This window comes from Trachurus japonicus, chromosome 17, assembly GCF_045865225.1.
Source record: "Trachurus japonicus isolate A0001 chromosome 17, Traja_1.0".
NCBI lineage: Eukaryota > Metazoa > Chordata > Actinopteri > Carangiformes > Carangidae > Trachurus > Trachurus japonicus.
In genome coordinates this window covers 34,006,291-34,029,786 of record NC_140923.1, presented here as the reverse complement: position 1 = coordinate 34,029,786, position 23,496 = coordinate 34,006,291, and the positions used below count along the sequence as shown (strand labels likewise).

The following is a 23,496-nucleotide window of genomic DNA, read 5'->3' as shown; positions in this document are numbered from 1 at the left end:
TAAAATCAAGAAGACGGAAAGACAGATATACGGAGATTATCACTGTGTTTTTGATCCTCATAATCCAAATCAGTGTCTGAATTTCAAAATTCCTTAATTTCCAGGGAGGGAGTGGAAAAAAAGACACACTGTCACATACAGCCAGTGCCACACTTTACTCTCATCTAGGGGTTTTTAAAGTGTGGGAAAGTGAGTTCCACTAAGACAGGAAAGCCTCACACTGAAAACTACTGCATTTATCAAATAAGATACAGAGAATTCATCAATAATGACTTGTAGGACAATAGATGAATAATAAAAGACTTATTAGAATTTATAATGAAACCAGGCAACAACAAAAAAAAGTAGCTTGCAGCTTTATCCTGCGAGATCATGACACAGAGTAGATTGTTATTGTCGTCTGTGTAAAACTGGACTCACTGGAGCTGTGGTCTTTGAATCCACTCGGCTGCCTCGTATTTGTGAGGTCTTGCCAGTGATTGTGACCGAGTGGAGTTCTGAGTTTTGCACTTGAACATTTCAGGTCTTGTGCTGAACTACAGTATCTACAGTAACGTGCAATAACAAATGCTCGATTGTAGTTATTAGTCGATTGTCATTTGCTGAATGACAGTTTCAAAAATGATATGTACCATGTTTCATCCAAGAAGCGTCCCTGGGAAGATCTCTGTTTGTCCTGAACACATCATCTATGGCCCTTGGGACAACAGTGCACAGTCAGTCTCAGGCCTTGCAAGACGCATGTCAAGGATGTCTAAGCATTCACAACATAAATACATGCACAGTGAGAACAACCCATTACCTCAGTCCCTTCACTTAGGCTTTATCTTAATGAGCTCTGCCCTTTCCGGGTGAATTATAGTCGTTAAGAAATGTGGTGATGTGCCTTGCAGCCATATCTGGAGTGAAAGTGACTTTCATGACACAGCTCTTTGACTCTCAGGGGTAATTACACTAAGTTGTGTGTTTATGTTAACTAATAGGCCCCGTGATGTTTGCCGACTGACCACAGCTGAGGCAGTGACCAAGGGGCACAGGAGCTCTAGATCTAGTGCGAGTCCAAATGTGCCAGGCGAGTCTATCAGTCTTTGACCCGGAAATGATCGGGCAAACCTCGTTACACTATCAAAGCACCATCTCTCCTTAGAGAAGGCTTGTCTTTCTTATCACGACAAGGACCCTGCCTCTGCCTCGAACAACTGGACCCCCGGTTCCTGGGTGGTCTCGGCGCTTAGCTGCGTAATAACGATGCCTCGCTGTTCCAAGAAGATGTGGAATACGGCGAGAATGCCTCATTTCAGCCTGATAGGAATCGCCTCATAACCTCGATGGGACTGATAAGAGAAGCCTGTGTAAGTCTTGGTCTCTCAAAATGAAGTAAAATGAAATGTTTGTGAACCTAAAAGTCTTGCCATGATTATAGTGATTTCATAGGTATAAGTATAAAATCCTGTGTATTCATTCCATGCCCATTTTTGACTTTTTCTGCAAGTTTGTGAGAGTCACATCCATGAGCGGTAGAATGAGACGGAGCACTGTGGAGCTGGAGGGGGATGTGCAGAAGAGCCTAAAGGTGGGGTGCTGCTCTCCACTGTGTCTAAAACTATCGCTGTCCCATGTCCCTAACCTGGACCTGGATCTTGCCTCCGTCCAGGAGAGGAGGACAGAGAAGGGGGTGTGGTCTCCTCTTGTCTCCCCCATTTCCTGCCTTCCACACCAGCTCTAATTGGAAATTTGGGTGGCCCTGTTTATTTACATGGTTGAAATGCGGCGAGGTTGTATTTATATTTTCATGGCGCGTTCTCAGCAGTGCTGCATTACATAGCCTTCCCCTGAGATCGCTGTGGGAGTGGGAGAGGAGTGTAGGCTAACGCAGTGGTTGAAGATGATTGTGGGAGTTTGTGTGTGTGTGAGTGAGAGAAGAGTAAGGAGGTTGTATGATGCCTTATCTTCTCTGTGAATCTGTACTTAATGATCTTAAAGGTACAATCATTACATTTTCTGTGTTGTACTTTTTTGCTTTAATTGGGTCCATCTGCAGATTAAAGCATGAAGGAATAAGATACTCAAATGTCCTGAATGGAGATTTTCATGGAACAACACATACAATGCTTGTCTAAATAATCACAAAGCAGAAGAAGAGAAGAAATCCAAATCACAAAACCCAGATTCATTCAACGTGGTAGAAATATTTCAAATGCAGCACTGGAATGTTACACTATTTATATAGTGCTGAGTCATGCAGACAATGAATGGAAAAATATGTTTAGGAATCAATCACAATTAAAGGATTCAGAGGTCCATTTATCAAATACACAGATGCAGTGATGTAGTCGATGTAATAGACTAGTTTGAATAATAAAAAAAAATATATATATATATATAATCCATAAAAAATTTCAATAAAATAAAAAAGGAGGGAAGGAAAACATACAAATGCAAATATCAGGCAAAACTGTCCTGACAAGTTTAAAGATTTGTGTTGGGAATTGTTCAAATTGAATACAGCTAAGAAAAAGCACTGAAAACAATTACTCCATACAAGGCTATAGTTTCAGACAGTACACGCCAGCCTAAGACCCTCTAACCTAGAGGTCTTAAAGGTCCCATAAGTGTATACATGGATAAAAATTATCCTTAGATGAGCCATGTCAGAGTGGTGGCAGTGTATGTTTATCTTTCAGCCCAGGGCTGCTGAGTGGTGGAAGGCAGAGCTTTCTAGTAAAGCCATGGCTACAGAGAGCCTGGACCTGACTCTGGATAAAGTAAACACTTGAACACACACGCACACACACACACACACACACACTCTCACAGGGCTCTCCCGTCCTCCTCCCTGCCCGTCAGCTGGAGACCACACACCCAGACCACACAGAGTCTGAGAACAGCTCGAGTCACTCTCACGCAACACGACCCATGAGCTGTCACTCCGACCACCTCCGTCTCTCTGTCAGCGCTGGTCCTGCGTGTCACTTGACACACAAAAAAATAGTGTCTGTGTTTGGGGGGACTGAAAAGTGAAAAAAGTGGAACCCTAAACTCTCCAAACCTTTTATAGAAAATGGTTTACAGGACAGGACATACAAAAAGTACAATTTGATAATATTCAGGAATTAGAACAAATTAACTGAGCTAAAATGTGTGTGTGTACTGTATGTGTGTGTCCCACGGTTATTATAGGGATTCAGGTCTTTAGGCCATTAAGTTGATCAAACTGCAGATTATGGCTCATATTTTCACTTTCCAGCTAAATACACACAACAGCCAACCAATGACACATCACTCCCTGCTGGTCATTGATTTTACTGCACCCACATCTACACAGTGACTTGGTTTCAACTTGAACGTCACATTCTTGCTGTGTTATACGTCCCAGGAGGAAATCTGGTTTATAGTTCTAAAAAAAATAAATCAGCATTTCCTACTTTCCTTTATCTCTTTGCCAGTAGCCAGTCAAACTAAACAGACAGCCAAGCCCATGCATTAGTGCCAGGTAGCCCACCATATTGTTCTGCTTATCTACCCTTATCTGTTTACACTCGTCTCCAAAGTCATCTGATTGTTTTCCATTACTTTGCTGCTCCTCATCCGACAACTGTTTTTGCTTTCCTGCCATCGTAATGTATTAGGTCAAGTACATTGTTATCTGAGGGGTCCCAGATAAACACAGACATCTGAAAACAATTCAAGCTGATTAATTGTGATGATAAAAAAAATTATTTACTGCTGATGGGGAGCAATTCTCATGCGTTCTGTCGGTCATAGCTAGAGAACTAATTTAACTATAACAATAGGTAATAATAATAAAAATAAAAAGCTATGCTAAGAGTAATTCCACGTGTATCCACCCCCACCTCACCCACGCAGGGTGGATATTTTTTGTCCTGTATTCTCATCATCTTTGCGTGGATGATGATTGATGGGATTTGCAGCGTCAGTTTAAGAGGTCAAAACACAAAAAAACGAAAATGAGGTCAACAATTTCCTAACCAGGAGGGTCGACAAGCAGGGTCAGCCTGTGGTGACAAGAGTTTAACAGCACTGTCAACAAATGCTGGTCAGGGGTCTCAGTAATCCCTGACCCTTAACACAGCAGGGGTCACCCACTCCGAGTCTAGTGTAAAATTACCACAGATATATTAGCAGGCAAAAGGTTTTAAATATATGTAAATACAGCTAGGTGCTGATTAAAATTTGCAAGATGTGAATGGAGAATGCAATTTTCTACCGACTTGTGTGTCAGATTTACAGTGTCTAGAAAAAAAAATGGGTTAGGGTAAGGTAATTCCCCTTTACGCCAGCAGGAGGAGTATGCATGTCTATGTTTCATGTCAGTTCCACTGGTCTTCTGTTCTCTGTTTTATGACTAAAACCATATGCCAGCTACTGCTGAGCATAAAGTATCATATGTCGGCAACTTGTCGGGTGCTTTTAAGCTATGACCACCCACAGTACTGTGTGTGCATGACAACACAGAACAATCACCAGTATTTTTGTTATTTGTTTGGCTTGTGACCCTTTAAAACAAAACAAACTCAACTCACAGCTCCTGATCCAACATTTCATCTTCAATTTCTGATCACTTTTGTCAAACGTGATTTTACAGCCCAGTATTTCAATACAAATTAGCACTGCTAAATATCCTTTAGAAAATACACAATTTCATGGAGTAGTTTTTATTCTTCACAGACTCTTGGAGGGCCCCTGCTCTGCTCAAGGTATTGAATAATGGGTTCCCAGCAAAAGCTATTACCTGTTGGAAACACCTGCAGTTTATACAGGATTTACACAGACAAGAAACAGCTATGATCATAAATGAAGGACAGTATTAGCTGTTAATTCTAGTCTATGTTTTATTTAGCTCTAATCAATGCATTTTATTTTATTTCTAAGTTAGCATGTGTATATTTGTACTCTCCATTTAAAAAAAATAGCTTCTATTTTATCTTTCATCTATCAATCATTCACCACTGCTATTATGATAGCTTCTGGATACATTTTATTACATGTTCATCATTTTCATTTTTTAAGAGAACATATGCCATGCAGAGCCAAGAGGAAACAGCAAGCCTTAAGTGCAATAACACAATATAATACACCAATGCCAGAAACACAAAGCATAAAGAAAAAAACATCAACCATAGACGTCCGCACCATTTTCTGATGCATGCAGATGTGCAAACATACAAAATACAATTACCATTATGTTAACACACAGGCCATGCAACACAGCAATGTCAAAACATTTTGGCACAGGCCAATGACAGCAACACAAAGCATCAAGACAAAGCCAATAACCATAGAAGCCTTCACCCATCTGTAGATGTGTTAAGGAGCTTTAAACCTATGGACGAAATTCACTTACCATTGCAACACACAAGCAATACAACACAGCAACAAAAAAACATTTCAGCACAGGTCATAGGTATACCAATCACAGCAACACAAAACATCAAGACAAAGCCAGCAACCATAGACATCCCCAACCATCTTCTGACAGATGGAGATGTGCCACTCCGCATTAAAGATACAGATAAAACACATTAATCATTATGTTACCACACAAGCCATGCAGCACAGCAACAGCAAACCATTCCAGCACAGGCCTACCAATGCCAGCAACACAAAGCAGGACAAAGCCAGCAACCAGATGCCCACTGCCATCTACCCATGTCTGCAGATGTGCAAATTTGCAATAAATAGGCCTATACGCTAGATAAAACACAACCATAACTGTGTTAACACACCAGCCATGCAACAAAGCTTAAAGACAGGACTATGGAGTCACACACCATGTTGTTACAGCATAAACAAGCCAACCAATGTCTGCAGACCTAGCTACAGTACTCAGGTTTGATATTTGACTTTGAAACATGAGCTTAGTTACAGTATCAACTAACAACTTTAATCCAATAAATAAATAAACCCTCAATTACTGCACCATAGCGCCATGAATGGTTGGTGTAGCTACAAGCACTTCAACAGCTAAAAAGCCTTGCTGCTGACGTCACCTACCTGCCACTGGCTCTTTCAGCATCGGTGTCGGGCCCAGGTGGAGGTGATGAGGGGGCAGTTGAACAGGTGGTTGTAGCAGGGTGGTGGCTCTCCTCCTCCGTTTCAGGCCGATGCTTGGTTGAATGAACGCTTGTGGCTCCCGTTAAAGTTTGGAGGAAACATCCACAGGGGACAGAGCTGGACACGACACCTCTTTGTTTTGAAGTTAGCATTAGGCCTATCCTCCAGCGGTTCACTGCTAATGTTAGCAAACTATTTTTACTTTCAAAAAAGTCCAAACCATATCGGTAATTCCAACTAATTTCGGTTTTTCTAGCATTCAATAGTTTCACCTCTTTCTTTCTTTCTTTCTTTCTTGGCTGCTTCACTGCACCAACGTTTCACATTCATGATGTTCTTCTTGGGTTAGGTTTATTGGCGGTTGCATAGGCGTCTTCTTCACCTGGCCGGCTTTGCGTAAAATTTGCCATGGTGTCACCTGGCGGCTGGCGCGATACGTCATCACGTCGTGCTTTGAGAGCCACCCAGCAAACCAATTTTTTTTTTTTTATAGGCTATATTTATTTTTAATGTCTAAATGAATCAACTCTGCATACATTGGATACTTTTTTAAAAAACTCACATATTTTACAAATTAAAAAAAAAAAGATAGCGTGGAGGTTTGGAGGCCCCTTAGAGGTCTGAGTGCCTTTGATACAGGGTAACTTGACCTAGTAGTGTTTATTTTGTGAGTAGTACCAAAACTTTTTTTTTTTAAACTCTAGCCAGCAGATGTCGGCAAAGTTCTAGTTTTTCTTCTGATGAAACCTGCTTTCTTGCTTGCCTCAGATCAATGATGTATTTATAAGTGGATTAGCACAAACAAACAAATTTAAAAATAAAAATAAAAATAAAAATTTACAAACTGTAGGCTAGTATTCTATCTTAAACTTTGAATAATAGGACTATTGAAAAAAAAAGATAAAATAAATCTGAGTTGTTTAGTGTTCAGTGTAAAAGTGTAAATGGAGAAAAGGCTGAAGCTATTAAGTTGTTAATTGCTGTAATTGAGAAACTCCTTAAACAACAAGATTAATTTGAGGCAGCAATAACACATCAGATATTTACACAACTGCCAACTGGAAAACATTACAATTTAACCTGTTCTGTGTCACTACAAGGCAAGTCAAATTCATCATAGTCAGTGAGTCAAGAGGGAACCAGCAGAAATACTTTCTTTAAGGGAAAGTGATGAAGTCAGTGTCAGTGGTGGTTTCATTTCTCTCTAAAAAACCTTTTTGGGTGATTAGGTGACAAAACGGTCTGCTCCAAGGCTTCAAGTGAAGGGCTCAGACGGTGTCACTTGGAGTAACGGCTCACATAGCGGATAAACTGAAGCCTGACTACAAATGATGTGGCTTCCTGCAGAGGGGGAAACACCATGGCAAATGTGTGAATGTGTTTTCTTTTTTTTTCTTTTTTTTTCTTTTTGTAACCAAATACAGCTCTCTCTCATTCTCCTACCCTTTGTTTGCAAATGAAGGGGCGCTCAAAGACAAAATAGCACAGTAGACATGTAAAAGAAGACTGATACTTTTATTTCAAAATAAATCATCTATTATATGAATCAATGTTTGATTATTGCTGCTTTTGTTGGAGAAAAAAATTAACAATATTTTTTTCAGTATGCAAACATTTTTCTGATTTCCTCTGTAGCTCTGCTCTGAATGTTTTACTTTTACTGTAATAAGAAATGCGTGTGTGCTTGTCCGTGTTTGAGTCACTGTTGCTGTAGGTGGGGGAGTCACATGTTTTATCCTGAGTCCACAAATGTCAATTTCTGATAACAGTAATACTGCAACTGTGACACACTCTTGTGCCACCTACACATGTGTGCAAGGCCCTTTACACGCACACACACACACACACACACAAACACACATACACATACTGTTTACCACAACAGCACACTGTATATTGACTTGGTATCGTTTTCACTCTTAGGATCTGATTTTGATTGAGTCAAATGTCTGATTGTGAAGTAATGCAAAAGCAAAAATATCATCCAACAGACAATGAGAGGTTCTGACTGGATATTGGGGTGGCGGGTGTTGGGATGGGGGCGGATTTATGGTTCACACACTCACAAAAAAAAGAAAAACATTCCCGCCTGTGATTTTGGTCAGACTTTTGAAGCCATTGTGAAAGTGATGTGGTTTAAGTGTGAAGGAAGTAAATGTAGAGATCGAAACTCTGGACCACAGAAGAAAACACAACCTTTATCCCTCCTACTGCTGCATCAGCCTTTCGGACTTTCAACGTACAGTAATGAGAAATTCCACTACTGACTTTTTGCATTTTGTGTCTTATGTTGCATGCACATTCCTGAGTGGGTAGCGTACATTTTGTTGAGCTCATGCAAGAGCCTTTAGTGGACGTTACATCCAGTAAACCTCTGCAAAGTCTCAGGCATGGGAACCAGAGAACTCTTCCCTGGCTGAAGCTGCACAAAGACCGCAAAGGTAGTTTTCCTTCCCATTTGAGAGGCCACTAGTTTCAGATGAAGAGGAACAGGTACCGTTTCCTTACAAGTTACGGGATGAGTGTGATTTTTCCAGTTAACTTCCTACGGTCCAGTCATGTCAAAACCACCTATCATGGCCAGTGAGCCCCAGGCTGCTTCTCTCTCAATGTTATTTCTCAACACTGGTCCTCAGCCTTTTTGTCCTTCCACCATTGTACGCAACCTTGTGCTTTGCCTTCTATACATCCCTATCTTCTTAATTGTTAATTCCATGACTGTCTGCACTATAGCTTAATTCACAGGTTTAATTTTTAACATATATATTAGGCCACAATATATTAACAAAGACTGAATCGTTTGAAATTCAAAACTCCAATCAGAATAACCCTATACTTATATTGTATTATATTGCAGTAAATGTGGTCATATGGACACCAGCCTTTATCCACCATTACCAAATTGTGAATAAATACCACCGTCCACCTACAAACTTGTAATTTTTTTGCTTATTTTGTTAATTTGGTGTCATTTAAATGAATCACATCTTTTTAAAAGCAGATCAGATTCAGTAGAAATAGACTTTTGTAAACACATCCTGCAGTACATGGTGCAGCCAAGAGGGAAAATATTTGTGATAGCAGCTTCCTTTACTACACCACTACAAAAGTGATTTCTCTCACATTCAACCTGTTTTATTTTATTTATCTATTTTTGAAATGAAAAGAATTGAGGTCGTAGCACTAAGATTGTCCACTTGCTCATCCAAGCATAGCACGAGTATTCATATGGCACATTGTGTACTGTAGATGATAAATTGTGACCTGAACTGTCAACTGAGTTTAAAAGGGGGACTCTGTGATTGTCTGAGTGCCATTTCAGTATGTGAGTTTGACAGTGACAATGTCGGCACTGTTACCTGTGAAAATGCATGAAGTATTCATTCATACTCTGTTTTATTACTTCAGAGTATCGGTGTTTGTCTTAGGGGCCACTCTTCCTGTGCACCTGTGCTAGTACTTCCTGTCTCAGTCGCCCTCCGCTCCCCTCATCACCCCCACCCTCAAACCGCATCCTTCACACTGTCACAATAATACTTTTAGTGAAAAAAAAAACAAAAAAAACATCACCCCAAAGTCCCAGACACAAAGACTACGACGCATAGGTGTGCAAGTGAAAATGACAGGGTCTTCCCCATCTCTACCCCAAAGTAGCATGCCAGTGTCTGCCATTTACAGTATGAAGCACTGCAATCACATGGCGTGGTGAAAGACCAGTGGTTCACCTTTATCCTCGCCAGTGTGCGTGTAGACATGCGCGTCACTCCTGAATATGCTGCAGAGGTCTCTGGGAAGGATAGTCGATTGCTGAAGATGTGTTCTGTTCTTGGACGTGATCGTAACCCCGTGGGTAGTGGCCATTGTTCTGCTGGTAATAGTACACCAGTTTTCTGGCAAACACTGGCTCCACCTAAAATGAAATAATGTCTGTGTATAAAATATGTCTGTGACTGTTGCATCATATTATCTTACTGTGTCACCTAAAGGCAAAGAGCCACAGCCTACCATAAGACATAGCGCATCTGAAAAAGGCATTTTTAGGTTGGCTAGAAAAGGAACGACAATATACAGATAATATGGGATAATGGAAACGAGCTTCTGTGTGGCGTAAAAACTGATCTACTCACAAATCCATATTTATACAGTAGTTCTGTTAATACTCCATTGTAACTGTTAGGAAAGGGTTTTGTAGATGAGCTAACGCATGGCAAACCAAATGACATATTGGAATCGTAGTAGTAGTTAATTTGATATGGTGTTGTCACAAAAAAACACCTAAGGTAAAACCAATCAATTAATCTATCTTTTGGCATTAGGTTTTGGTGAGGGCTGGCTGTGCCTGTGACTATCTCACATGTTAGCATGATATTGTGCTATTTGCTGTATTTAAAGCAGTTTGGCTACAGTATATTTTAACTCTTTGTGTTTTCTCAATGGTGTCTACACAGAAATGATACATTTCTATGGTGTAATATGTTTTTTTTCTTGTTAAACATGTCAAAAAGTTGGGTTTGGGTTTTTGTTTTGTTTTGTTTGTAGCATTGAGGTCTCTTTATTGTCACCTCATGAAAAAAGTAGTGGCTGCAATACTTTTTATAGAACTGTTCCTAATCTCTAGAGAATTAGTAGATTGGTAGATAATGATTAATAGTGGATGTGTACCTGTGCTGTGATCATCTTCCTTGACCGCTGTGGGTCAGGATACTCATCTCCAAAGCATAGCACAACCTGGTGTCTTGGTACATGTCGGCCATTATGGGCAAACTCTTGAAGCTCTGTAATAGGATGAAAATAAAAAAAGAAAGGGGAGGCATTAAGAAAAACCCATACTGTATACAGTAGAATATACAGTAAATAAACATTTGAAAACTCCAAATTGCCCACAGCATTTTCACTGATTATGACAGCTTTTCTATGAAGATGATGGAAATTTTAGTGTGAAATGGCACCGAAAATACCATCTTGTCATATTGTGTGTTGGCCTACAAGTGGTGGGTGGGGACTCCACACATTGGCCCCCTGCTGAGAATGTGCCTGGCTTCTTAGAGCTACCTTAAGAGGGACTTACCCTGCTAAAGCACCTGCAGCCTCTCCTCCTATCATTAACATCAATATCATCATGGCTCTCATCAACATGACCACATCTATCGATATACTGGAAATGCTGTAGCACCGTGGTTACTGGTTCTAGTTATTCTCCTCACTGACAGAATCTGATAAATCAATCTGTTCAATATTGAACATCTTCATTCACTTTTTACATAAAACATCAAGACAAGATACTGTGAATGCTAACAATACACATTAATGACATCTCAACCTGTGGTCCAACAAGTTACCATAAATGTAAATCAATACTTTTTTGGCCTGCGCTACTAAATAACTAGGTAGCCTACATTTACTCAACAATTTGTGGTTTTTCACTTATCAGACATTTATCAGTTTCCATTCCTATTACTTTGCAAAGTCGGATTTTACACACAAAACACATGGCAATCCCTGAAAACTTGATGTATCATGACAGATCAACAAAACGGTATAAACTGTTCATATTGTGTCCAGCCAGTCAGCTGTTCCCACAGTAATATTTAAATTACCCCAATATTTTGGATTGATAAGCACCGTATAAAGATTTACAGATAAATAAGTTAGATAAAGTAAGCAGATCAAATATTTGTTAAATCATCTTCATGGCACCCATAAGTGGTGGCTTATGAATGACAGTATTTAAATCGTATAAAATGTAACCTATTAAATGTAACATATAAGGGATGTTATACTTGCTGACAAATAGAGACAATTCAACATATCCTAATGTCCAACTTAAAAATACATCGTAGTGGCTTATAGATATATTTCGGGATAGTAATTATTGCCTTAAAAAATGAAATACAGGATATTTCTTAATAACACTGTTACGTCTCTATATAGATAGCCATACCCTGAACAGGTCAGTTTGCGATTTGTGATTTTGGGATGTAAAAACTGACAAGACTTAAAGCAGAAGTAAGCGATCCAGTCATTTTGGCTAACTTCTTGTCAGCCGATGGAGTTAGCAGTCCCCGCCCTCGTCCCTACGTCACCACATTCACGCGCATTCCTTGGCTGCACACACAGAGAGGACCGCCCCTTTATGCCGTTCTCTCTCCTCATTGGATAAAGGTTGTAGGATACAAGGAAAGCTTTCTCCTCGGCTTACAGCAGAGCAGAGTGACTGACATACCCGTGTTTCGGACCAAACACTCTATGTAAGTGATTGCTGTCGGAAGATATACCTATTTAAGACTTATATTAACACAAACATTCCGCTTACTTCTGCTTTAATGCATCTGAATATCATATTGGATTTGATCAATAAGTATACCTCCAAATACGTAGGTGTGAACAGAACACTAGGGCTTACCAATAAGGAATTGCTGGGTGTCAAACAATTTGCATGGCTGCTCCTTCTCCAGTTTGTTGGGTTTATCCATGTACGGAGCCAGAGGTCCCTCCCAGTAAATTCGTCCCTGGCACAGGCGCTTTGCGTACAACCCATCAGGCATCATCCACAGAAGCACCCCCCTTTCCAGTATGTTAGGAAGCATCTCGGCACCCTGCCTCTGAGACTCAGGGTATGGGAATGGGAAAAGGATGGTCTCTGCCCCACTGTGAAACTTGTCCTCTGGGCATGGGGGAGAAGGAGAGGAAGAGGATGGAGAGGAGGAGGAGGAAGAAGTGATCCGGCAACCTTCTGGGCTACTGGTGGTAACCTCCTTCACCAAAGATTCTCTGTAGTATAGGGACACGTGCAGGCTGAAATCTGGAGGGAAGATATCAGCATTGGTCACATGCAGACCCTGAAATGTGTAATCCATCATAAAACGGGCCAATATAAGTTCACTAAAGGTTTGCCAGAGTTGATTCTTTACCTGTTATTGCATTGTTGTGGTCCATTGTATACATGGGTGGCTGCGACTCTGAAAAGTAGGTGTGGAAGGAGAGCTGGAAACCTGCATGCATGAGTAGATCAAAAAAACTTTGGTCATAATTGGAGTACCGAATTCGAAACTGTTGACATGTGAAAGGGCGTTAGGCCACTTCTTTGCAGGTTTGAGGAAGTTCTTTGTTTTGTTTTGTTTTCCATTAGCATTATAGTCTAATCTGGAACAATAGCAGGTTGGATGAACGTGTTGCAGCTTAAGTGTAGGCCGGCCAGTCACACCTTTCACACATCTCTCAGTTGTATGCAACAATAACCTATATCAAACAACCAGGCCATCCACATAAACAAATTTAGTTCTGGCTGTTTTTGCGCAGACCACTGATCACCATGTGCATATTTGATGGATCAATCAATACCTGTTTCCCAGCTCTTTCATTGCTGCCATCTGCCCAGCCGGCAACTGTTTAAGCATTTTTCTTCTTGGGGATTGTTCATTATTTTACATCCTTTCAGTGTGAATTCAAGTACATTTCACTGTTTTGTTTGTAAGACTTGACCTCAAATTCTTGATAATCACAAGCAAAACCACGAACACAACACCAGCACACCCACAAAACTGCAGGTGTAGACTATCACCTGAAAGCTGCTCAGTGCAACCTATGGTAAATATAGACATCAAAAATCTGCAAGTCTAATCAACTGATGCACTTTCAATATTAATTTCTAGCATGATATTGCTGTAATGATTAACACGTAAACTGCTGTGAATTTCCTATTGGTTAGTGCTTTAAATTTTATATATATTTTATATGAATTCACAGAAATTCAATTTTCATTAGGTTTATTCATCCTCCATATCTGATGTTACTTATGTTTACTTATTTTAAAAGTTTCCATTGAATTTTATATGACTCAACATGTTGACGAAATGTTAGCTCTTCTTTATGCATGAAAAAAAAGTTGGTGACAAACAGTCTTTGAAATTATATGTGGGTTTTTTCTCTCTCCTTAAAGTTCAAACATGGATTCCACTGTAAACGACATGTGAGGGATTGACATAACTGATGACATTTTAAATTAACAGCAAACAAGATTACTGATATGACTTTATAAACTGTTAGCGCCTCAAGTTCAGAGATGGATGAAAGAATAAACAATGAAACAAATGCAAGACGATTGTCAGAGCTTGTGACGCAAAGGTGACTTTATTCCATCTCATGCTTTTGATGAAAGGACTGACAGGATGTCACGGTTAACTGTGGCTGGAGACTGATGCCATTATTTTGAAAACATTTGTGAACATTGAAAGAATCATAAAATTAAGGTATAAATTTGCACACATCTAGAGCTTATTTGGCAAACCGAAACTTGAGTCAAACATCGTCAGTCTTATGTGTGTGTGTGTGTGTGTGTGTGTGTGTGTGTGTGTGTGTGTGTGTGTGTGTGTGTATGGCCGAAACTTACCATTTTCTGAGTGTGACCCAGGCCAAGCCCGGCTGATCGGCGACGGGTAGTGGCCGTACTGCAGTTCTGTATGTGGCCCATGGTGATGTGGGGGAGGAAGAGGTTGTTGTTCTGGTGGTGGGTAATCCCTCCAGTCCCTTCTCTCTTGAGAAACCACATAGCCAGGTACCTGAAAACAAAGCAAAGAAATGATCCCTCAGAGAAAATGTAATTAAACGAATACATTTTTTTTTTCTATTTATGTGTTTAGCCTGGTTTGGCCTATAGAACACAGAAGCCACAAAATGTGCTGACCTGGTTATGCAGAGACCCATATGGAGGAATATATCCAAGAGCATTCATATGTGATGGTGTGTCCTCCACACTGGTCATCTTCATTCCTGTAAATGTACAAAACCAAAAATATATTTGGCATAATTTATTCACAATATAAACCATGCTCTGTGAAAACAGATCTTATCTTAAAACAACTCTTCCTCCAAAAACAAGGAAGTTACATCTTTGATATATAGATTAACTGTAAACCAAAACATATGTGGGATGCAAAATCATGTGGACCTTCATGATTCATTTTGGTGTTTTGATAAGGCAAGTGCAACAGCTGACTCAGACAACTGCCAATCTAAATTACACTCACGAGGCAGGTATTAGCCCAGATACAAAGAACTGCTCTGCTGTGACAAAAAACTGTTGTACTATGGCAGAGACTTAGTTATGCAAGGCTGGAGGTCGTCTGGTTGTGTTATGTGCACCCTGCGCTTAGTAACCGAAGCCCTCTAAAAAAAGCACTACGGCCTTTTTGGTACATGCTTTGGCTTCCTTTGTGCTTCCTGCCTCAATAGAATCAACTGCAGTGGTGCACATGTATGTGAAAAATGCGCCAGCACTCTATAAACAATGTCACTTGCTTTGTGAAATGCAGCAGTGTGCTGTATATGCACATGTAAATGCATCATGGCTATGACATAGGTTTAGATTTTACTAATTTTCAATCAAGGTCTAACTATAAAATATTTTGCCCCTTGCCACACTTTGCTACATCTTTCACTGCATATATAGGTTACTATCATTTGCAAAAAAGCTTTATTTTCATCTTGCACAGTCATTTATTAAACACTTACCCCTTTTGGCTCCCTCTGGAATGATTCTGTAGACTTTGTAGGGCTCTGAGATGTCCAGTTGGCTTCTCTCTACTAACTCATCAAAGTCATTGCTTTTATTCAGAGCACAGCGTAGTCTAGTTTTCCATGTGGGGGGATCTGGCTTGTCCACACCTTCCTTATATTTTCCTTTGAACATTGCCCATGCCTGAAACAATAATTTAATTGATTCATTTAAACTTCCTCTTTATACTGTACATGCCAGTGTACGAAAGACTTTTAAAGTGTTTAGACATAGAAGAATGGATTAGGCACCATAGCCCTGTTAGAAAAAGCCTTTTCAAATCAATGTTTCTTATCAGTATCAAAAATTATAAAAGCATACATGTCCAAATAAGGTTAATTCATATGCAGCATTGTTTTTGTGCAGTTGTCAGACTGTGAGAGGACAGGTGGGATGATCTGACCTTGAAGAGCGCAGCATCCTCCTCTCTGTTATAGTCTTGCTTGCCTGCATGTTTCCACGGAATCCGAAAAATTGTTTTCTCGTCGTTCTCCCAGACCAGGCCAGCATAGCTCCTGCTGTCAATCTGATCGATCAGCCACTGTCTGAGTTTGCCATTGCCACAATGGACTGACAGGCCGCTCTCCTCATCCATGTTCATCTCTGCAAAATGAGACTAAGCCTAATCAAATACACCGCATAACAGAACTGTAAAGTAATGCAGTTTATTAATTTATTTAAGGTACCAGGCTCATCTCAAAACTGTTTCACTCTAGATATACATCTGCAGCCCTTGCTGTAATATCAACAGTTAACTTTTAATGCATGTTGACTAGTTGTCTAAGGATGTGTGTGACACTTCTGGTCATACTCATGTACCACAAAAGGATGTAAGGCTAGGGGCTGAAGTGGACAGAGAGAAATGTAACACATTTGAGATGCAAGCATGAACAGAGACATAAGACACGTTGCTATATTTAAATCACAAGTGTTTTAACACATGCCTGCTACTGAGACATTTTATAATAGGTCTTAACTTTATCCTATCACTTTTGTAGGATACTGATATAAGTATGATATGTCAAGTAAAACAATTAACAGAAACCCCACGTTTAATGATAGTCTTCTAAACACCGTTGATATTATGTTGAAATTTTACCTGCCAGTTTTGATACTGACTGATTGAAATCAGGTATCTTCTCCTGACTGAAACTACTGGGGTTGACAGACACATTCAAAGTTTGAATTACTTGTAATGTTGAATATACGCCTGTTCATTTAAGAGGAGCTATCGCTTACCTTTGATCATGTGAGCTTCCCCCGCTGAAATCTGTTTTGAAGCTCTCTGTCCTATCCTTAAATGCAATCACATCTTGATTTGTAACAGGGAGGAGCCTCTCGTGCTCTGAGAAGTACAAGAGGAGATACGCGCAAGTCAGTCACTCAGTCAGTTCGTTTCTGTGAAACTCAGCGCCCACACACAATGCTGCAGTGGGGAATCCCTCTAGTGACACCCCGAGCAGACAGAGGGACGGAATGGAACAATTACCTGTATGAATTACCATCAACATATCCCCCCACATATTTTTTGTAAGTGTCTAAAAGGCTGAAGGTTCTACTTAATTTCCACTTACATAACTGCTGACTGGAAACAATAAAGTCTATAAAGTCTTCAAATTGATATTGAGGAAATACTGACTTTGACTGGGTGACTGATGAGGCAGGAGGAACCAGTGTAAAGAGAAGAAACACATGGTGTAGCCCAGAGTACATCTATCTTTTAATAGTACTTTGCTTACTGCCCTCCAGTGGCTCTCTATGCACACACTCAGTAATCAATGGCATCTACTATATGGCTACAGTATGTAATATCTCACCATGGTGCAATTAAATACATTTTTTTTCATTGCTTTATACTATTAAGAAAGTTGAGAAAAGAGTGAGAAAAGAACGCGGTGGATCGTGGTGTTTTTGATGCCACCATGCATGACCTGCCTTGCACATCAGACAAACAGGAAGAGAACCAGGAAACAGAGATGTAAACATAGAATAGATGCAAAGAAGCATAGAATGTGTCTTATCACCTTCAGTGTTACAGGCCACCGCGAGTCACACACTCACAAAACAATTGACTTCCCTCCCTTTATTTCTCTACTTAAAATAACCAGAAATCTAATCTGTATTATCTTAAAATGAATCTTGCAAAAGTAAATCAAAGTGAGTTAATTCCACCAAATCATTTCATTATATTTTTGCAGTGGAAGAATTGCACTTCAGTGCTGATATGTAAAATAGTGCCTTCCTGAGGATAAGGAAGTTACTTTTACTGTCTTCCACCTATAGCAAAGTGTATTTTTTTAAGAGCATCTTTTCATGTGATTACAAGATAAATCATATGCATCAAAGTAGTCCCTATCAACCCCATTAGTGATTACAAAAAATTTCCCACATGCTGTTGTCAGTGATGTTAAAAGCGTATAGGGCTTTTATTCATGGTTAATCTAATCTAAATGAACTGCTGATATATAGCCTACATGGAAAAGACAACAATTTAATCAGAGCTATTTATTATATTTAACTCTATTAGTTAAGTTGCTGGGTGAGAGAGGGGAGTGCACAGTTTTGGTCCCATCAGCAAAAGGAAAAATGGAACTTCCTAGCTCAATATATGCCTGAGACCTTGGCCCAACTCCGGCCCATGTACTTCTATTTCTGTGTGCACATAAGAACCGGTCCAGATGTAAAAGTAGCCTCTGAGTCAAGCTATATGAAGGCCGGACTTAAGCCCTCATATAGCCTGGATTGGATGAGTGGTTATTCAGAAAATGAAGACAGAAAGATAGATAGTTTTCACCATTTATTAGTATGATAGTGACTTATTACATAGTTCACAACATTTATAAATTAAAAAACAGCATCAGAAACATCAATCAATCAATGCAAAAACAGAAAAAAAAAATCAGATGTGCTTGAATGTCCCTTACAGTGTTTTTTGTCCATGATATCTAGAGAATCAGTAGTGCACTCCAAAGAAACATTAGGCTTCCAGATAGGTCCAGAAAACCTAAGCATCTTCACACAGCAGTGTAATCCTCAAGGTTCAGCTACAAACGATCTCATCAAAATTTCTGATCAGATACCTCCAGGTGGGGTAGCTGCCTGCTTTTTCACCTCTTCACCATTGACTTTGGACACCCTGGCAAGTAAGTCCCGAATATCAGCCTCATCATTGAAGGGGTTGTCCTTATATTCCCTCCGTAGCCATTCCCTGAACTACAGGAAAAGAAAAACGTTTTGTTGATAAATATAAAAATACATTACTACTCTTTTTTCCCCCCACATGCTCACTACCAGGACTGACCTCATCAGCTTGAGTAGACTCGAACTCCTGGAGCTGGCGCTGAAAACCCAAATTAGGACCGGCACAGGGCCTGGCCACCCTCACTGCAGCCAGCGCCTCCTGCCAGCCCAGTCCTGTCACCGTCATGATGTAGGCTACTACCAGGGTTACACTGCGGGACACACCTGCCAAACTGTTTGAAGACGGAGATGAACAAATAGAATGAAAACTGTTAGAAAAGACAATTAACATCATCCTCCCACAAAACCACCACAAAAAATGCAAATGTTGTTAGTGCTTTTAAACTGGACATGGAAAGCTTGTGTATGTGGGCATCATGGTTATGATCACTTAGACCATATTTGCACATGAAAACATAAAAAATAACCTATATAAGCCATTATCCACTGTTATGATGAACCTGAATTCTTATTGTGGCATTAAAATGCCTTATCCAGATTTACTACATTGTAGTTAGTGAACACAATACAAACAAAACAGTAATGATCTACGGTACTACATGCTGAAACATAGTGAAATTAAGTGAAATTTACTGAAATTACATGAAAATTAAGAGGATACATTTATTTTTCTTCTTGGCCTCCAGTATAAATTTGTTTTAGAAGCCAGCATAAAGGGAAATTTATCTGATGAGTGTGAGTAAAAGTAGACAGACAACCAGAACCTTTAGCCCAAAGATTCGCACTAAGTATCAGATTGTATATCTACACTCTAGAGAAGAGCAACCAGACCACAGGCAGTGAAAGGTACAAAGACGAGAAGATAAGAGATAGTGGTGTAAAACAAAAGGGGGGCGCGAAGACACTGACTGCACACACTCTGAACAATGTGAAATTTGAAATGATCTGAATTCTTTCTTTGGCCATGAAGCGTTAAGTTGATATACCCATGTAAATGCAAAACTTATAAATAGCCACTTGTTCCCCTGTATTTCTGAGAAGACCCTCTGTCTAACCAAATATAACTTTCCCCTGTGTGCATATGGTCAGCTACTCTACTACACACACACACACAAAATGTGGTCAGACTTGTTACTGTACTCTGTTTTAGGAAGCTAAAAAAACAGGCGTTCGCTTATCGTTTTTTATCTCCTTTGTGCAGCAGTTACACATGACTTCACATGTGCACTTGGTTGAGCTGTTTTCAGCTCTACATCAACACTGTACAATTTACAATGAACATGTCTATGATTGTACTCTGAGATAGATGGAGGAAGTGTGTTGAGTTCAGTTTACCCCTGTAGCATCTCTCATTTCGACAGCCTGTGAGACTAAAACCTCGATTTCACCTTTTTCAGGTCAAAGACAAAACAAGCGATCTTGTTTGTGCTCACCAGTGAACGAGGCAGCCCTCTCCTTTGAGGCGAGATTCGTGCATAAACATTATACTTTGTTTAAAGTGCTGAGTCCTGTGGAGCATAAAGAAAATGCTTGTTAGGTCATGACCACATTATGAGAACAACAACTAAAAGGAAAAAAAACGTGCGACTACGTGTTGTTATTTTATCTTCACACTTCACACAGCCCCTGCATGAATCTAAAGGTGGACCAGTTTGTGCATAGTGCGCATGTGTGAGTCTTTGTGTGTGTGTGTGTGTGTGTGTGTGTGTGTGTCTTTTGCACCTGACTTGTCAGACCCTTTCATTTCTCATCCTGGACCGATCAGGATGAGGGTGTGCTCATTTCAGGTTTGAGAAACTTAGTGTCATATTTCACACAGCAGATTTAAAAACACTGCAAACTCTGAGGCAACCAAGCCATACTGTAAAGGTGACGAGGATATTAGTGGCCTGGTGGGCATATATATGCGTGTATGTATGTGTGTGTGTATGTGTGTGACTGTGTGTGTGCTCATCTGTACGAGAGGAGGGGCTATGTGTATAAATAGAGGCTAAACACCAGCCATCGTGCTAAACGTGCAAAAGCTGCGAGACTTCCTTCCTGCTGAATTATGAATTTGGCCATAGAAGATTTATGTGCATGTTCATGTGGCTATCCCTCTTTGACACATGCATCCCCATTCATTTTCATTTTTCTTCCCTACTTTTTCATGTAACATAAAAATAACTGCAGGTATGTCAAAAAAAAAAAAAAAAATACAACCATGCACCAATGCGGTGTGTGAATCAGTTACGTTGCTGTGGTCTAGTCAGAGAATAAGTTCACAGTTAAACGTTGAGCTTGTGAAAGCATATCATTTACACGTTAGCTTGAAGAAAATGAACCTCAGACGCCCACACAGTGCAGCGTCAAATGGATGTGGTACTCTCTCTTTGCCTCAGCCTTTTTATTGTTCTGTAATGTAGCTGTTGCTGTGCTGCACATTTTTGTACTTACAGGTTTTGTGTGGGCAGGTCAGCCGCTGAAATGCAGAGATAGGTCATCTCCTGAGGGACAAAAGTACACTAGTTACCTGTCAGCAGCAGTCACTTCCTCTAATGCACTGAACACAGATCAATAAACAGCAGGAAATAATCACCCCATACGTGTGTGTGTGTGTGTGTGTGTGTTCTTACTGATGGTGGACACAAGCTGTGCTGCTGTGTGTGAATGAATAATGGAATCTGATTTGCAGGCACATTTGTGCACGGCCCCTTTTCTTAAATGCCAATAAATGAGAACAGAAGCCACTTGCAGCTGTTTGAGGAGCTTCACATCCGAATCAATAAACTAGAAAAATAATCAAAATAACAATAATGATAATAACGATGATGAAGAAGTGAGACTGCACATGTCCATGCTGGCTGAAACAAGAACAACCGCCCACACTCAAACCCACGCAAGCACACCACTCAGCACACTGTTCAAACCAACTGCTGTTGACAGGCATTTTTCATGATACTCCAAGAATCACATGAGGAAGAAAACTCCCCCTGCTTTTGTCCCCTCACTTGACTGACATGTGACATTTGCTAAGGGAGAAGCAGCACGGTTGGTTCAGTGAGGCGGCTCTTCCCGAACAACCTGACTGACTGGTTCACAGACTTGTGCCAGAGATTCAACTCAAAAAGCATCTCAGACAATCAGATCTGTTTGGCCTCATTTGCTCGATGACTCTCTGCCTAAACTTTCATGTGAAACTCAAGGTGTGCACAGCGAAGAGCGCAGAGATAGTTATAGTACAGTAAAGTAGATGGAGAGATTCTCACCTGGAGGATAGGAGCTGCGCTGTCGTGAATGGACAGGATGTGTGTGATGTTGTTCCTGGCTAACTGCTCTCTGTCTCTGGCATCTGACATAAACAAATGACACCACCAAGCGAAGACCATGAGTGTGCTGCGACCGTGCAGGAGCCAAATCAAAGAGATGACCTAAAATACACTTCCACAGGCTACACACCTTTGAAATTTCCCAGATATAAGTCAGGAAGGACCTACAGTACAAGGAGAGAGAAGAGTTGAAGTATACACACAACAGGAGCAGATATATTCAAAGCAGTGGTATAATGAAGTGGTGCAACAGCTGAGACAGCTTGAAACAGCTGAACCAGATAACAGCCTGAAAATATGAGGTGATAATCAGAAATAATGCACCATGGCTCAAATCAAAGCCTGAGGTCATGTGACTATGAGAAAACATACAGGTGAAAATACACCTAAGCAATATCTACACGTTTTTAGCTCGTCTTAGTGAGAAAGATATATGCTTAATTCTTTTTTAACAAAGACGTGTTGACATAGACTGAGATAACAGAAAAAAGAAATAACTTTTTTGGAAACATCTCAAAGACAACAGATGATAACAACCAGCCTTATCTGCTGCTGGTTTCCCCACTCAAGACACCGATGGCCACTCGTGTGTGTGTGTGTGTGTGTGTGTGTGTGTGTGTGTGTGTGTGTGTGTGTGTGTGTGTGTGTGTGTGTGTGTGTGTGAACTCTAGCGCATGCAACAGATGAAAAATCCTACCTTATTGATGCCATTGCCCATGCTGACAGCGCCAGTCTGAAACACAGTGATGCAGAGAAGTGGCACGCTGCGGCTCCACGTTGTTTGAAACTGCTTAAATCCAGCGGTTTGACGGCTTCCTCTACCCACTGTGAGGGGCGCAAAAGGCAGCAGCTCCGCGTCCGAGCCGAGCCGAGCACATACTGCCCAGGCTCCTGGTGGTGAATGCTGGGAGTTGTAGTTTGCTGATAAGGAGACTATACAAGGCTTTTGTGGCGTGAGCGGTGGACACAGGTGGGGGCTTCAGTAAAGCCTTGGATTTGGAATCATACGATGCAAGAAGTATAATTACACTGCTCCATGATCGAGTGACAACAAATACTAAACCCTAGAACCGGACTGTCGACATGCCAGAGCAAAATTAGCCAAACCCTGTGGGAGTTTAGATTAGATTAGATTGCCTATATGGCAATGAGCTATACCAAGAGGTGGTATGCTGGGGGAAAAAGGGGATAAAAATACTGATCATTAAACAAAATAACAAATCACATAAATAAATACATTATTTTGGATGTTCATATGGTAGAAATAAAAAAATTTCCAAAAAAGCTGGTCAATAGGCACAGTGGTATTCACAGGGCGAGAGGGGAATCACACCCCTGTGTCAGCTCTGTACAAAAGAA

The 23,496-nt window shown here is 40.4% G+C and overlaps 2 protein-coding genes across 3 annotated transcripts; both read right to left on the bottom strand.

Moving 5' to 3' along the window:
* Positions 1-7,487: 7,487 nt before the first annotated feature.
* On the bottom strand, positions 7,488-16,900 carry irf4a (interferon regulatory factor 4a). Of its 2 annotated transcripts, none has more exons than XM_085805496.1 (9): positions 16,868-16,900; positions 16,032-16,231; positions 15,586-15,772; positions 14,759-14,844; positions 14,465-14,633; positions 12,987-13,067; positions 12,479-12,877; positions 10,738-10,850; positions 7,488-9,985 (listed from the first exon to the last, which is right to left on the bottom strand). In XM_085805496.1, exons 1-9 carry the CDS (start codon positions 16,875-16,877, stop codon positions 9,836-9,838), a joined length of 1,395 nt encoding a protein of 464 aa, XP_085661622.1. In that variant the 5' UTR covers positions 16,878-16,900; the 3' UTR covers positions 7,488-9,835. The 2 variants fall into 2 exon arrangements, with proteins under 2 accessions (XP_085661622.1, XP_085661623.1); XM_085805497.1 differs by having other exon boundaries at positions 7,576-9,985; positions 12,987-13,034.
* A 1,506-nt stretch (positions 16,901-18,406) lies between these two features.
* Positions 18,407-23,035, bottom strand: dusp22b (dual specificity phosphatase 22b). The gene is made up of 7 exons (XM_085805498.1): positions 22,835-23,035; positions 22,268-22,301; positions 22,078-22,160; positions 21,266-21,315; positions 20,263-20,337; positions 18,930-19,101; positions 18,407-18,841 (listed from the first exon to the last, which is right to left on the bottom strand). Exons 1-7 carry the CDS (start codon positions 22,853-22,855, stop codon positions 18,701-18,703), a joined length of 576 nt encoding a protein of 191 aa, XP_085661624.1. The 5' UTR covers positions 22,856-23,035; the 3' UTR covers positions 18,407-18,700.
* Between the last annotated feature and the right edge of the window lie 461 nt (positions 23,036-23,496).

Excerpts from the sequence above, each read along its gene's own strand:
- dusp22b (XM_085805498.1), bottom strand. The coding sequence starts at position 22,855 with ATGGGCAATGGCATCAATAAG. Across the intron at positions 21,316-22,077 it reads GCGCAGCTCCTATCCTCCAG|GAGATGACCTATCTCTGCAT; the intron begins GTGAGAATCTCT and ends TTTGTCCCTCAG. Across the intron at positions 19,102-20,262 it reads GAGGGCTGCCTCGTTCACTG|TTTGGCAGGTGTGTCCCGCA; the intron begins GTGAGCACAAAC and ends GTCTTCAAACAG.
- irf4a (XM_085805496.1), bottom strand. Across the intron at positions 15,773-16,031 it reads AGGATGCTGCGCTCTTCAAG|GCATGGGCAATGTTCAAAGG; the intron begins GTCAGATCATCC and ends TTATTGTTTCAG. Across the intron at positions 9,986-10,737 it reads GGAAGATGATCACAGCACAG|GTGGAGCCAGTGTTTGCCAG; the intron begins GTACACATCCAC and ends ATTTCATTTTAG.